The 14,758-nt window shown below is 36.6% G+C and overlaps 1 protein-coding gene across 3 annotated transcripts in view; it reads right to left on the bottom strand.

The window, feature by feature from the left end:
• NFYC (nuclear transcription factor Y subunit gamma) overlaps nucleotides 1–14,758 on the bottom strand; it is a 58,191-nt gene that overhangs the window by 22,302 nt on the left and 21,131 nt on the right. For all 3 annotated transcript variants that reach the window (XM_084652219.1, XM_084652221.1, XM_084652220.1), the window contains exons 2-3: nucleotides 6,987–7,099; nucleotides 1,968–2,039 (exon numbers count right to left, since the gene is read on the bottom strand). In XM_084652219.1, the coding sequence (XP_084508345.1) occupies nucleotides 1,968–2,039; nucleotides 6,987–7,091 (177 nt within the window). In that variant the 5' untranslated portion in view covers nucleotides 7,092–7,099. The remainder of the gene's footprint in view (nucleotides 1–1,967; nucleotides 2,040–6,986; nucleotides 7,100–14,758) is intronic.

Here is a 14,758-nt window from a genome sequence, read left to right as displayed (position 1 = left end):
GGCCAAATTTTCAGCACCTGTTTCAACTTTATGCTCATAAAACTCCTAACTTGCAGGAGCATATGGCACCAGTGTGTGTGAAGCTGGGTAGTCAGTCACCTAGTATTCTTGCACATGAATCATTTTTATATGTGCAAATTTTGTTGGTGCAATGAGGGTACAAATTCAGAGGCCAGGTTGAGGCCTCATTTAAAAATCTGGTCCTTGCAGTCAGAAGTTATCAATACTCATTTACAAAGTGACTTACATACTATGATAAGAAATGCAGGCAGAGTAAAAACGGATTGTAAAGATTAAATAAAAAAACACAAGTCTAACTAAAATTCATTTTCTTAGCAGAATCTGGCTCTAATTCCCTTTCTATTAGAACCATTTCCCTTTAGCTACCTTTCTTTTAGGCTTATTTCCTTGGATAATTTCCTTCCTGTTAAACAATGGCCACCCGGAAACAATATTATTTACTTTCCATCTCCCTTTTCCTTTCATTACAGAGAATTTGGCACTAATTTAGTCAAGGCACTGAACTGAGACTCAAGAGGCTTGGATTCAATTTGGTTCAAAAGTTTTTTAAAAAAGTCTACATTAACAAAGGGAGCCAAAGAACACACCTTTTTCTCTGAGCTTATTTAAATGTTAAAGTCTCCCAACCTAAGGGTGGTATTCACAAGGAAAAGGATGGAAGTCATTGGCTCCATGAACTCTCTTGGAAATTGGTATCCCGTAAATTCTTCTAATTTAAGGCAAAAAGATCACTGGATAAGTAACAAAAAAATCCCTGATATTTATAGTAGTTTTTTTTTTGTTTTTCGTGTTACATGAGTAGATGTGCCAGATTTCCCCTTAGACCTATGCACACCCTTATCCCCATATGGATAACTTGCCTCCATCACATGACAAATAAATACTGATTTCTTAGTTTGCTTGTTTCAAGGGTTCAGATCTAAAAATGTATGAAATATCAAAGGTCGCACTTCCGTGATAAAATGTAAAATATGATGTTTTGTACTAATATTTGAAATACCTTTATAGGGTTGTTGTTTTTTTAAAATGTTACTATGTTTATATTAAATGCTTTTGTAGTGCTGTGAATGCAAAAGCCACAGAAATAAGGAGGAGATATGAATATGAAAACTGAGAGACCGAAGCTAGTCATTACTAGAATTGGGAAAAGACAAAGTCATTTGCAAATGCTTTATTCAAGACGTCGGGAAATTTGTTTTTAAATGCAAAATGTACAAATTATGTGCCCTGCTATACAAGCCAGTTAAATAATGAAAGAAGTTATCCAACAATGTATCTGAAAAATACTGTGAAATCTATCAAGCTGCTAACAGCTGCAGCCGCCACAAAGGTGCAGTCAACTAATCTCCATAAGGCATCCTGAGTACCTCTTCTCTATAGGTCAATAAATAATCTCCAGAACTTAATGTATTAGGAGGATGGATGACATTGTGAGCAAGGAACTGATCTGGGACTCAAGAGCCCGATTCAACTCCTGGCTTTCCTACAGTCTTCCTGTCTGACCTTTAGCATGCCAACTCTCTGTGCCTCAGTTCCCTATATGTAAAATGGAGATATTACTTCCATTCCTCACAGCGTTAACTCATTAATTTTTGTGAAGCACTCAGATACTACTGTAACAGGGGCCATATAAGTACCTAGATAGAGAAGGCTTTACGAGGCACCTGACTTGGCCTACTTCATTTGACATACACATATTCATCTTTATAGAGCACTCCTCAAAAAGAAACAATCACTCCAGTTTCTAGGGGGCTTTCATATCATCAACTGTGAAATTGTTCTGATAGCTGATGAGGTATTTTAATTCTTCTTCAGATTTCAAGAACAATAAGGTTGTTTTTCTTACATACACTGTGACCCAGAGAAATGACAGCTATCGTGCTCATCAACAGTGTTCATAACCGTATGTTTTGTTTCACAATGTAGAAGACCAAATATGAATTTACCTTCACATCTTCATCCAGTTTCATAATCTTCTTAATACGAGCCAGTGGAAGTTCCTGCACTCTGAAGTCTTTCTGCAGAGAGCAAAAAAAGGAGACTTCATAAACTGTTCAACTTAATTCAAAACAAAAGAAAGAAATAAGTGATGTTCAGAAGAATTCAAAATTGGCCCTTTCTGCTTTAAACTGCATCTGTTTCCTTTAAGAGGCAACAGTTTTTATTCTCCAAGGTCAGGTAACTACAAACACCTGACGTTTACCCTCTTATCCACTTTTCTTTGCCATTCTAAGTGTTACATATTATATAGTTTCCTCCTTCATCTGCCGAAGGATGCTGTACAATAGACAGCATAGCTGCTGCCTGCACTACAGGAGGTGGGCCCTGGAGCAGACACAGCAGGCTGCACTCCAAGCTCAACCTCATGGATCCTGCTCATTCTCCCCCCCACAACAGACTGCGCAGGAAAAGGAAAGCTCATGGAGGCAAGAGGCCAGGGGAAGACCTCTCACCTGCAGGCTGGCAACTGGGGGGCAGCTGCTGGAGTTTGCCAGATGACTAGGAACTAGGAGGATGTAAAAGCCTTTTGGGGGAGGAGGGGAGAAGAGGAGAGGGAGGACTGCACAAACCTGCCAGTGGTAAGCAAGAGAGAAGGGAGGGCTCTGGGCAGTTTGTGTAAAGGAGAGAAGAAGTGGGGATCAAGTGCAAAGGAAACCAGGGCCTGCATTTCTGTGCACACACATTTGATGTGCATTTAAAGTTGAATTTTTAGCACACATTCAGCATTATTGGGAGGGGCCATTTAAAAAAAAACTTGAAGACAACTAAAAACATGATTTGTTCTTTAAAAACGTGGTTTTTATGCAAATTTCATGACTGAGTTTTGACTCAATTTTTGGACTCTTGGGGTTGGCAAAACTACTAATTGACTTGGTACCACATGCCATAAAATATAAAATGAACACGGCACACATTAAATGGTTAAAAACTGCTTGTGTCAGATCTCAATCTAAATATCAACAAAAAATCATCATCAAAGAGGTCCCACAGGGATCACTTCTTGGCCCTATGCTATTTAACATTTTTATCAAGAACTCAGAAGAAAACAAAGCCATTATCAATAAAGTTGGCAGATGACACAAAAATGGGAAAGTGGTAAATAATGAAGAGGACAGGTCATTGATACACAGCAATTCAGGTTACTCGATAAGCTTGGCACCAGCAAACAAAATGCATTTTAATAGGGCCAAATGTAAAGTTGCACATATAGAAACAATGAACATAGGCCATACTCACAAGATGGGGGACTCTTATCCTGTGAAGCACTGATTCTAAAAGACTTGAAAGCTTTGGATAATCAGTTGAACGTGAGTTCCCAGTTCAAAGCTGTGGCCAAAGGGGTTAATGCACATTTTGCATTTATAAATAGGGAAATATTGAGTAGGAGCAGAGAAGTTGTATCACCTCTGTATTTGGCACTATGCGACTGCTACCTGAAAATTGTATCTAGTTCTGGTATCCACAATTGAAGAAGAATGTAGATAAATTGGAAAAAAAGAGTTCAAAGGGCCAGGAAACATGTCTTAGGAGAATGAAAGACTCAAGGAGCGGAGGAAGTGAGCTGTAGCTCACGAAAGCTTATGCTCTAATAAATTGGTTAGTCTCTAAGGTGCCACAAGTACTCCTTTTCTTTTTGCGAATACAGACTAACACGGCTGTTACTCTGAAACCTGTCAAGGAGCTCAATCTATTTAGCCTAACAAAGAGACGGTTCCGAGGTGACTTGATCACTTTTTACAAATACCTACATGGGGAACAAAAATTTGACAATGGGCTCTTCAGTCTAGCAGACAAAGGTATAACTCACAAGATCCAATGGCTGGAAGTTGAAGCCAGACAAATTCGGACTGGAAATAAGGTTAAAAAAAATTTTAACAGCAAGGGTAATTAACTGCTGGACCAACTTTTTCATCCCTGGCAATTTAAATCAAGACTGGATGTTTTTCTAAAAAGGTATGCTCTAGTTCAAACAGGAATTAATTTAGGAAAGTCCTATGTTATGCGGGAGGTCAAACTAGATAGTCACAGTGGTCCCTTCCAGCCTTATTATCTAGAATCTTTGAGCTAGTTATGACTTCTCTGCAGATCTGAGACTCCTATCCAGAAAATCTCACAGTGATACAATTCTTCTCTAGTTTCTGCCACAGTTGAACAATATCTTACATTTGTGGTTATTTTTAGGGGGGAAATCTATTTTATTCCTATAAATAAGTACTATGGCTATTAGACATTGCATATATTGCGTATTTATTTTGGTTTAAGAGAAGCACTGCATGTTGTCTGGCTACTACCCAGCTAAGCAAGATTTAGGGGATCAATTCTTCAGCTTTTCTTTTTCCAAATTAAGCATCAACATTTTCACCACGCCTCTTCTAACTAATTCTGGAACTAACGTACCATTAGTACTATTTTCTACAGTTTCTCCAAGATTAGGTTGCCTTTCTCTGTGTTTTATGGGGAAAAAAAAATTCTTAAAACCATTTAAAAAGGGGAACCATCCCCTTTTCCCAGAATTCTAGCTAAAGTGTGTACACCACAAAAACCCAAGAACGGAAATAAAGATGGTCTCAAAGAGCAGTCAACCAGAACAGTTTGTAACACAGGTGACTGCTTTGACCCCCCCCACACACAATACATGTAAATGAATTCTCAAAATTGCCCCGGTCCACATATGCTGCAGCACTCAGTGTATTGACTTTACGAGACATAATAATTTCAGTGCCTGATTATGTGCAAGGTGGCTGGATAGGACTGTTTTATAATTGTTATTCCCGTCCAGACCTTATTAAAATTTTAATTCAGGCAGAAGCTTACAACTCAGTATTCAACATTTTTCTAACTTGCAATGCAATAAACAGATTCACAAGACAGCAGTGTTAGAAATTAAATTGCCCATACTAGGTGAGCTGTAGAATAAACCCTTACCACATGCAGATGAAGACAAACTATAGCTCTTGCACATAAGAGCTCAGTGCACTAAGGGATCAAAGTAATTAATTCTGGTCTCTGCATACAGATTGCTACATCTGTTTCTTGAGCTGAGGCTGTATAACATGCTGAAAGGGGAAGCTTATCTTTAGACTACTGTATCAGAATAGGGTTCTTCATTTCAAATGGACCATCTTCAAATTGAGCCCTTTTGTTTTCAGCTAATTTAAATTAAAACCAGAAAAGTCTGCATTTAGGAAAGACTACTTTAATGTCATAGTAGAGATGTTAGTTGCTCTTGAAAAGACATTTTTGTTATATGCCCTTATTCTCAGAGGCTTATCTTTTAAGTGGAAAAAATTTGGACAGTGAAATCTTTATTGCTCATTCTCAGCCTATAGGTGAAATTTTTAAAAACATATCTGACAAAATTTTGTTCAGCTCTGAGTTATTTAAACATGTGAAAAGTGTAGGGTTTGTGTGTGTTTGTTAGTTAAATACTGTGCACTGTGTGTTCAGGTTATTTTTTAAAACTTCACACTTTCCAAATTAGTTCTTAAAGGGGGTATAATACTTTTGAAAGGAAGTTTATCAAAATTCCACCCTCCGAATCACATCTATAATACCTGCTAACTTAAATAGGAATAGGCTTATATAATAATGTAGGACAGAAAATAATGAAGATATTTTATTTGAAAAATAGAAGATAACACACCAAGATGCACTGGTCTAGCTATGCACAAGCAAGAGTTTGGGTATACTGAGCCGTAAACTGGCTATCACCTTGATATTGATGCTTAGATATCAAAGTGAAGTGCGTAGAAATACCATAGATTAAACTAAATTGGTCTAGATAACCTTGAATATTCTGAAACAAGTAATTACTGTAGAAGCCATAACTAAATATCCAGAAATTTGTGCATTTAAATTCTAACCAATAATGTTGCACAAATGTACTTCTTCCTCAGTGGATTTTACAACCGTACAGGAAAAATGGTAGGGGAAAGGCAGAAGCCCTACTACCAGTCTGTTTCAAAGTGGTTTAATCAGGTGAAGGAAGAAGCTAGTGAATTTCCACTGAGTAAGTATTGGGGAAACACCTAGCCCTGATCCCCCCAGATGTACTTTGCAACAGAAAATTATTTTTAGGCCTGGCACTAAAGCTATAAGTGTTGCTACTAGTGAAACTTAAAAGACATAAAATCTGAATTTTTGAATGTACCAAGTCAGCAAGCAAGTTTCAAATAAAATGATATGACAAAATGTAAGCTCCTTTCTGGAAACAGAAAATAAAAATCAGCCTTCCATCAACAGATTTTCCTTAATTCTGGGAAACATCTTAACAATGTTATATATTGTTTGCTAGAATGTGGCAACTATGGAGCAAAAGTGTATACAAATTTAGAAGCATTATCACCATTTTACATTATGGAATTCAAACAGTAGTAAGTACATTCCTGAACACACATTCCTAATCATTTGACCTCAGTTAATCAAAGGCAGCCAATATCCTGATAGAATCCACAGTCATCTTCATTTATTTCAAAACTGCTTCTCCCCCCCCCCCCCAAAGGTTCTGAATACCGTTGAAACTTTCTAGGAAATTAAGTTACAACTCTTTATATTAAACAGTCTTTGATTCCATTCTCTCTTGCGTCTCCATAGACTATGAAATATGTACATTTGATTTCATTATTGCTGAGCTACATCCCAAATTTTGATAAAAATGTACATTTATAGAAATCAAAATACAGTTCAGCTACATAATGATCATTTTCTAACCCCACAGCTGGGCTAGGAAGGTTCATCACTGAAAGAAGCAAGCATGGGGCCAAGTTCTGCCTTGAGATACTTATGCACAATTTCCACTGTTGACTCCACAGGGAGTTATCTGTACAGATCTGAAGAAGAATTTAGCCAAACGTAGTTGGTTTTTGAAAATATTTTGCAATAAGACACTGAAGTAGCAGGTAACTCCTGTTGTACTAGACATTTTCTTAAGGTTTTTATCACATTATCAAAAGACACTCTCTTACCACTGTTAGATTTCGAATCTCCTCCATGACCCGAGGCCAGAAAGACTGTAGGCTTTGCTGAGCATCACTACTGCCAGCGGCACCAAAGCCACCATCTGTGGACATGGTGATAACTGGGGGAGGAAAAGGGGGGAAAAATAAACATTAGTAGAGATGGAGGAGACACTAGATTCAAGAAGTCCTAGAATTTTTCCTGAATCACTTTGCAAAACTCTCCAAACAAGACAAGACTATCAAGTTCACACAACAGTGTGTGAAACTACCTGTTCTCTCCAAAAAAGACTCCAACATAGTTTCAAAGATCTGAAGGTTGTCAAGAAATTACTCACTCCCTTTTATTATTGGAATGCACACACTATAGTTCTATTGGATGTCTAGTCCAAAAGGACTATTATGATGTTCACTGAAGAATTAAAAGACCACCAATATCTTATCAGATCTGAAAGGACTGCAAACTTACTAGAGTAAGCACCAATGAAGAACGGGGTGAGCAAACAGGAGGTCATCTCTATTTTGGCTTCCATCCACTATGAGTTATCTACACTAGTACTGGTTTTTAAAAATTAGAATCGACTTAATTCAACAAAATCAAAGGAATTGCAGCTACTACTCTGCACTAGCCCACACCCTGTAAATCACAAATGTTGTGATTACACACCATCTCTGAAGTAGCTACATGCAAGAGGAAGCGTTAAGGCTGGACTGTCAACTTCACACAGAATTTCCATCTAATTTAATGCTATTTTAAAAGAAACACAGTCAACTTAAAGTTAAATGTATTTTTAAAATGACTTTACAGTTCTGCACCTATTTGAAACCTGACAATTTCTGTGGTTTTATAATCCCATTTGCTTATTATTTTTAAAAACACATTTCTCCCATCAGGTGCTGTGTGAAAGATACAAACACCAAGAGCAACTAACTGGCTATACACAAGATGCTGTTAAATTCACAAAATAAACTGAATATTCTCTCTAATCTAATTCAATTTAAAGTAATTTTCTTCACACAGTGCACAGTCAACCTGTAGAACTTGTTACTAGGGGGATATTGTGAAGGTCGAAACCATAATGGGGTTTAAAGAAGAATTAGATAAACTGATGGACAACAGGTCCATCAATGACTATTAGCCAAAATGGTCAGGAATGCCACCCCATGCTCTGGGTGTTCCTAGCCTCTGACTGCCAGAAGCTGGGAGTGGATGTATCAGTCAATGATTGACTGTTCTGTCCATTCCCTCTGAAGCACCTGGCATTGGCCACTGTCAGAAGACAAGATACTGGACTTGAGGGACCATTGGTCTGACCCAGTATAGCCCTTTTTATGTTATGTTTTCATTACAAAAGTAATTAAAGCATTTTCAGCAAGAAGTGAGATTTTTTTAAGCTGAAGGTGTCTACTTACCCTTTTTCATATTTTATTAAAACTATGCTTGTCATTTAGAACTCTAGAACTGAAGTTTGGGAAGCAAATTCTGTTAGACTTTAGAACTATACAGAATTTATTTCATGGACACCTTATAACCTGTACCTTGATAAGAGACCAAACTTAAGATGTATGCTAACACTTGCAATTGTGATTAACCAATATACAAAATATACAGCAACTGAATTACAACCACCATGGAGAAGAATAGGACTGACAGGCAGTTCGCTATACTAAGTTAAAAAAAATTATTTTTTTTTTAAAAATATCGAACTTGGGTTTACTTGCCACAAACACTGAGCCAATCCTGTACCCTTCATATGCAAGTAACTCCCTGAAGAAACTGCAAGACTGAAAAATGTGTGGCTAAAAAAATGTTATAACATTTAAGCCAGAAGCAGCTAATGCTGGACAAGCCCAAATATGCTCTTAGAAAGCACTTTAATTGCAAAGAAATAGCTTTACAGGAGGGAAAAAAAGGCACTAAGGGGGAAGTGTGATTCCTCTAGAACTTATGACAATCTAACAATCTTTAACACTCTAGAAAAAGAATGCTTAAGATGTGCTGTGTTTGCACACTAGAATCATTCCAATTCTGAGGGCATGTATGAATTACAGAAATGTAGAACACTGTAGGACAGAACTTGTTATTCCCCAGGAATAAAAAGTGTTTCAGGGAATGCCAAAAGAGTCACTACTCACTTTCCAAATGAACAAAGAAATTAAATGTTATGGTAAATTTTCTCTTGGGTCATCCAAAGCTGCTCTGATGTTTCCGTTTAAAAAAAAGCCACTTCTAAAAGTTCAGCGGGTTGTGGAGAGAGAAACCATGTTCTGTTTTTCAGAAGACAAATCTTAACATACTTAGTGATATTTGTGTCTGGTGATATAATGGGAAAAGGCATGGGGCAAAAAATTTTGAGCTGGCATATTAGGTACAATTCCCATTCACTTCTGATCTAATGCATATAATGGTTTATTCCTGCCTCTTCAAGGTGAAGGAGGACTGTAGCAAAGTAATTTTAAAGTTTTATGTGATGTGGTTTAGAATGTTGTCTGGGGGAGATTACTGGTGGGCTTTAGACCCGTCGTGCCAAGTACAATAATTACTCTTCATAAAAGAATATTGTTAGATAAGCCTACAGTAGGACATTCATGGCTAGTTTAGTACAAACTAAACTGTACACTCTTAAATTCAGGACATATTGAAAGAAGTGCTGTGAATGGTTACATTTAATTTTTTTAATTTGTTGGGGTAGTTTGACAGGATATAAAAACCTACAAAAATGAGATTAACCTACAAATATTTGGCTAGTATCCAAACTGTTGCAATAATGGTAAAAATCAAAGCAAAGGCAATTACAAAATTTCTCTGGAAACAAATGACCAGCGGGTTATTCAGTAATTCTAACTGCAGCCAATTTTCATAATTAAACCGCCTATGAATGACAAATCTTCAAATATTTAAAGGAAAATAAAGGTAGATAAAATACTTTAAGTCTTGTAACTGAATTCTGAATTTGTGCACCTCTGCTTTGTCACATGAAGAACAGAAATATAGATTTAGGAATGCACAAGCTAATCCTTGAAATCTGCTCTGTGATGGCAATATGCTCTTATGTAACTGAACTCACATATCAACAACACTAAGACAGGACAGGAACTTTCCCCCAACTCATGATGCAATTCACTCAAAAGGCAAAATCAACAGTTGTTCAAGATTATAGTTCAAAGATGATTTGCATTCAAATCTATTTCATACCACAATGAATTACAAACAGCAAGAAACAGAAAAGCAAAATGAAAAAAACCAAGAAAAAAGCCAACCACCAGCCACTAGGAAAATATTTCTAAAACCTACATGGATCTTACTAAATTGTTTTATCTAATGCTGAGTAAGGCTTACAGAAATACTATGCAGTAGACTATAACCAAAATATGGGGAAAAAAAACAAAATAGTAAAACGTTGTCAAAAACACTAAAATCAAACCAGAAATGTTTTCATGATTTGTCATTAATGAAAATAGTTTAATTAAACACTGCAGCATTGTTTTTGTGCACGAGAATAAAAAATTAAAGTGATTGTCAATTTCACTTTCTGCTATAATTAGACTGTCCAATCTCAGCAAAATTCTGAAAGTAAGCAAAGGGCAAGATAAGTAATACACCCAAGATAAGTAACACATATACATTTTTAACACCCTCTCCTTCAGTTTTATTCAAGGTGGCATTTGCAAAAAAGATAAAGAATAGATTAGTATTTTGGAAGTATCCTTTTAAAATTACTACTGCCATATGAAATGCATTAGAACCTCAGAGTTATGAACACCAGAGTTAGGAGCTGACTAGTCAACCACACACCTCATTTGGAACTGGAATTATGCAATCAGACATCAGCAGCAACAAAAACCCCCCACAAATACTATATAATACTGTGTTAAACGTAAACTACTAAAAAAATAAAGGGAAAGTTTAAAAAAAGATCTGACAAAGTAAGCAAGCGGTTTCTGTGTTTGTTTCATTTAAATGAAGATGGTTAAAAATCAGAATTTTTCATCTGCATAGTAAAGGTTCAAAGCTGACTTAAGTCAATCTTCAGTTGTAAACTTTTGAAAGAACCACCATAATGTTTTGTGCAGAGTTACAAACAACCACAATTCCCGAGGTATTCACACTGAGGTTCTACTGTATGGACTTGCTTTTATGACTCATTATTTCCGAACGTGAAATCTGTACCACATGAAGAAAAGTTGAGGTTCTTGAATCTTTTCCTCTCGAAATAGAAATGACAGCTTTTGATGTAATAAGCACTGAACATGACTGTATCAAACTGTATATCATTGCTCATATCAATAATGAAAGGTAGTGCAGTTTGTTTTTAATTGAGAATCCACTCCAATTAGACTGTTCAAAATGACAATGAATTGGTGAATAAATTACTATGTTAGACAGGAAGGACAAGGGAGTGCTAAAGTTACACTAATGAAAAGCTTTATTCTCTATTGTCTGTATCTGCTAAAGCAAGTTTTCCCTTGTATTCCATATATACCTATTGTACAAATTAGCACAAGATCTTGAAAGAGCTCAAAACCAGTTTAATCTAGTGATTTAGAATTTTGAAGGTTTCAGAGTAGCAGCCGTGTTAATCTGTATTCACAAAAAGAAAAGGAGTACTTGTGGCACCTTAGAGACTAAAATTTATTTGAGCATAAGCTTTTGTGAGCTACAGCTCACTTCATCGGATGCATTCAGTGGAAAATCCACATCCGATGAAGTGAGCTGTAGCTCACGAAAGCTTATGCTCAAATAAATTTGTTAGTCTCTAAGATGCCTAGAATTTTAAAAAAACCCTTAACAAGTTAAAATCGTATCTTCAAAGTAAATAAATACAAGACCAATATTTCAGAATGCAGAATCAACAGCCTAGTGGTTGACTCAAAGATAATTGCTACTTTAAATAACTGCTTGAGATAATTATTAGGAAACTGTAAAGAGACGGCAGTTTGAGGTTACTACAGAGCTATTAATAATTATCCCCAGTAAAAAAACATACTGCCAGAAACACAATGCACCAATGACTGATGTGCCCGTGAAGGAATGCTATGCTGATAGAAACTATTTAAAACAAACTTGGATATCTGTCTCCTAGGCAGGTTAGACCATCTTGAAACATTAATGCAAGAGGTCATTGGCATAAGAAAAAAAAATAAAAATCACATTTGAGTTAGAAAGTCAGGCTGCAAAAGGAAAAAGAAGAAGCAAGCAAGGAGGATTACACCGATCTAACCGTTTTCCTTCAGTTTAATTAGACCAAAGGGGGGGGGGGGGGGAAGAGATAAAAAAGGGTCAGTGGGAAGAAAACTCATTTCTCAAAGTACACAACATTTGATCAAACAGATGCGTTTTGTACGATCTGCAGAACACATAGGTTTAAAGAAATAGTTTACAAATCAGGCTTGTAAGTGTTGGAGAGAGATGGTTCTACTTCAAAGGATACTACATCTGCCTATGTCAGAGAAAGGATCAAGAAAAATATATTGATTTAGCTAAACTGCTATACAGAAACTGATTTAGTTAATTTTGTCCACACAAGAACAGGATTGCACACACTGATTTCAATTTACAAATTCCTTATGTCAGATTTGATTTAAACTAAATTAATATAAAGTAAATAAACCAAAATTAAAATGCCCACACAAGAAGACAGTTGCACTGATTTAACTACATCAGTTTCTAGAGCAATTTAGTTTTAACTGATACAAATTTATTGTGCTGAGAAGGCCTAAGACTTCATTACATTTTGTCTCTCTTCTCCTGAAAACTCCTCTCTCTGGGATGTATTGTGAACCCTTGGGATCTTCATATTCCCTACATTAAGCTCGTCTCTGCATTATCTTGTCACTATCCTTTTAGCACCGGACATGAGTGCACAAAGAAGTCCCAACAATGCTGCTCTTTAATGTAGCCAGCAGAATCAATGCTGAGAATTACAAAGCCAAAAACAACCTCTGTATCGGCAGGTTACCACAAGAAACAACATTTACAAACATTATTAAATCTTACAATCAACCCTATGAGGCACAGAAGTTCTACTTATTCTCCAATTTAAAAAATTGGGGTTATTTTGGAAAATGACCTTAGCTACTCAATGCTTCTTTTTTTTCCCCCCCAATTTTATAAAGGGGGAAAAAAGAACCATTGAGTAGCTAAGGCCATTTTCCAAAACGTTCTCCAATTTTTGGTACCGAAATTTAGCACTACTGGAAGAGGGGTAAAAAAAAAAAAAAAAAAAAATCAGGCCAAAGATATCTGCAGTTGAGCACCCAAGAGTTAGGCACCCAAATCACAAGCTACTTTTAAAGATTTTGACTTAAGTACTTCAACCCAAGATGCACAGCAAGCCAATATCAGAGCCTGGAATAGAACTTGATCTTTCTGGCAGCTGGTTGAAATAAAACCAATATAAAATATGAAATAAAATATGAAATAAAACCAATATAAATATGAAATAAAACCAATATAAAATGACCCAAAATAGTAAAAGGGACACACACTTCCACAGGGAAAAGGTTATAGTCTTGCAGCAGAAGAGGACTGTAATTTAATTAGAAGCTCTCAGTGTGAAAGAGACCCTTAAATTCAAAAGCAGTGTCAACACGAACCACACGCCTCTGCTGACTAGCATCAACAGCATCAAGAGAAATAAAGAACACAGCATAATTAAAATAAATCACTAGAGTTTATGGTGGATGATATGATTTTTATGATGCTATACTACATGAAACTAGAAATGTATTATCCCATCCCACATTTCTGAAGAGGGATAAACTCAGACTGGGACGATCAAATTTCAGAAGACTAGAGGAAATTAAACAAAATTGCTTGCCCCCAGGCTAACAGCTTTATCTACAGATCTCTAGATTGCATCCCATTCCTGTGTGAAATGTTTTTTTCCATTTTGCATTTTAAAGCCGTATGTGAAAAATATGTGATATACAGTAGCTCTTCTACTCAAGAGGAAGACAAAATGTAGTGCTAGAGTAAAACAATCTACTGAATAGTCACTGGAGTTTTTGTATGCTTAAGTAGCTGTTTATGGTTCTGCTTTCGCTCTTTATGGAAGCTTCATGATTGTACATAACTGTGGTATGTAACCAATCATTCAAATGAGCTCTTGTACCAGATGACTGGAGGATAGCGGATGTGACACCCATCTTAAAAAAGGCTCCAGAGGCAATCCCAGTAATTACAGGCCAGTAAGCCTAACTTCAGTACCAGGCAAAATGATTGAAACTATAGTAAAGAACAGAGTTATCAGACACACAGATATGAACACAATTTGGTGGGGAAGAGTCAACATGACTTTTGTAAAGGGAAATCATACCACATCAATCTCTTAGAATTCTTTGAGGGGGCCAACAAACATGTGGACAAGGGTGATCCAGTGGATATAGTGTACTTGGAATTTCAGAAAGCCTTGACAAGGTCCCTCACCAAAGGCTCTTAAGTAAAGTAAGCAGTCCAGGACTAAGAGGGAAGGTCCTCTCATGGACCAGTCACTGGTTAAAAGATAGGAAACAACGAGTAGGAATAAATGGTCAGTTTTCAGAATGGAGAGAGGTAAAAAGCAGTGTCCCCCAGGGGTCTGTACTGGGACTACTGCTGTTCAACATATTCATATATGATCTGGAAAAAGGGGTAAATTGTGAGTTGGCAAAATTTGCAGACAATACAAAATTATTCAAGATAGTTAAGTGCAAAGCAGACTGCGAAGCGTTACAGAGGGATCTCACAAACCTGGGTGACTGAGCAACAGAATGGCAGATAAATTCAATGTTGATAAATG

The sequence above is a fragment of the Lepidochelys olivacea genome (assembly GCF_965140295.1).
Source record: "Lepidochelys olivacea isolate rLepOli2 genome assembly, chromosome: 19".
Classification (NCBI taxonomy): domain Eukaryota; kingdom Metazoa; phylum Chordata; order Testudines; family Cheloniidae; genus Lepidochelys; species Lepidochelys olivacea.
Note: the sequence above shows the minus strand (reverse complement) of the source record. Positions and strands in the feature narration are given on the sequence as shown.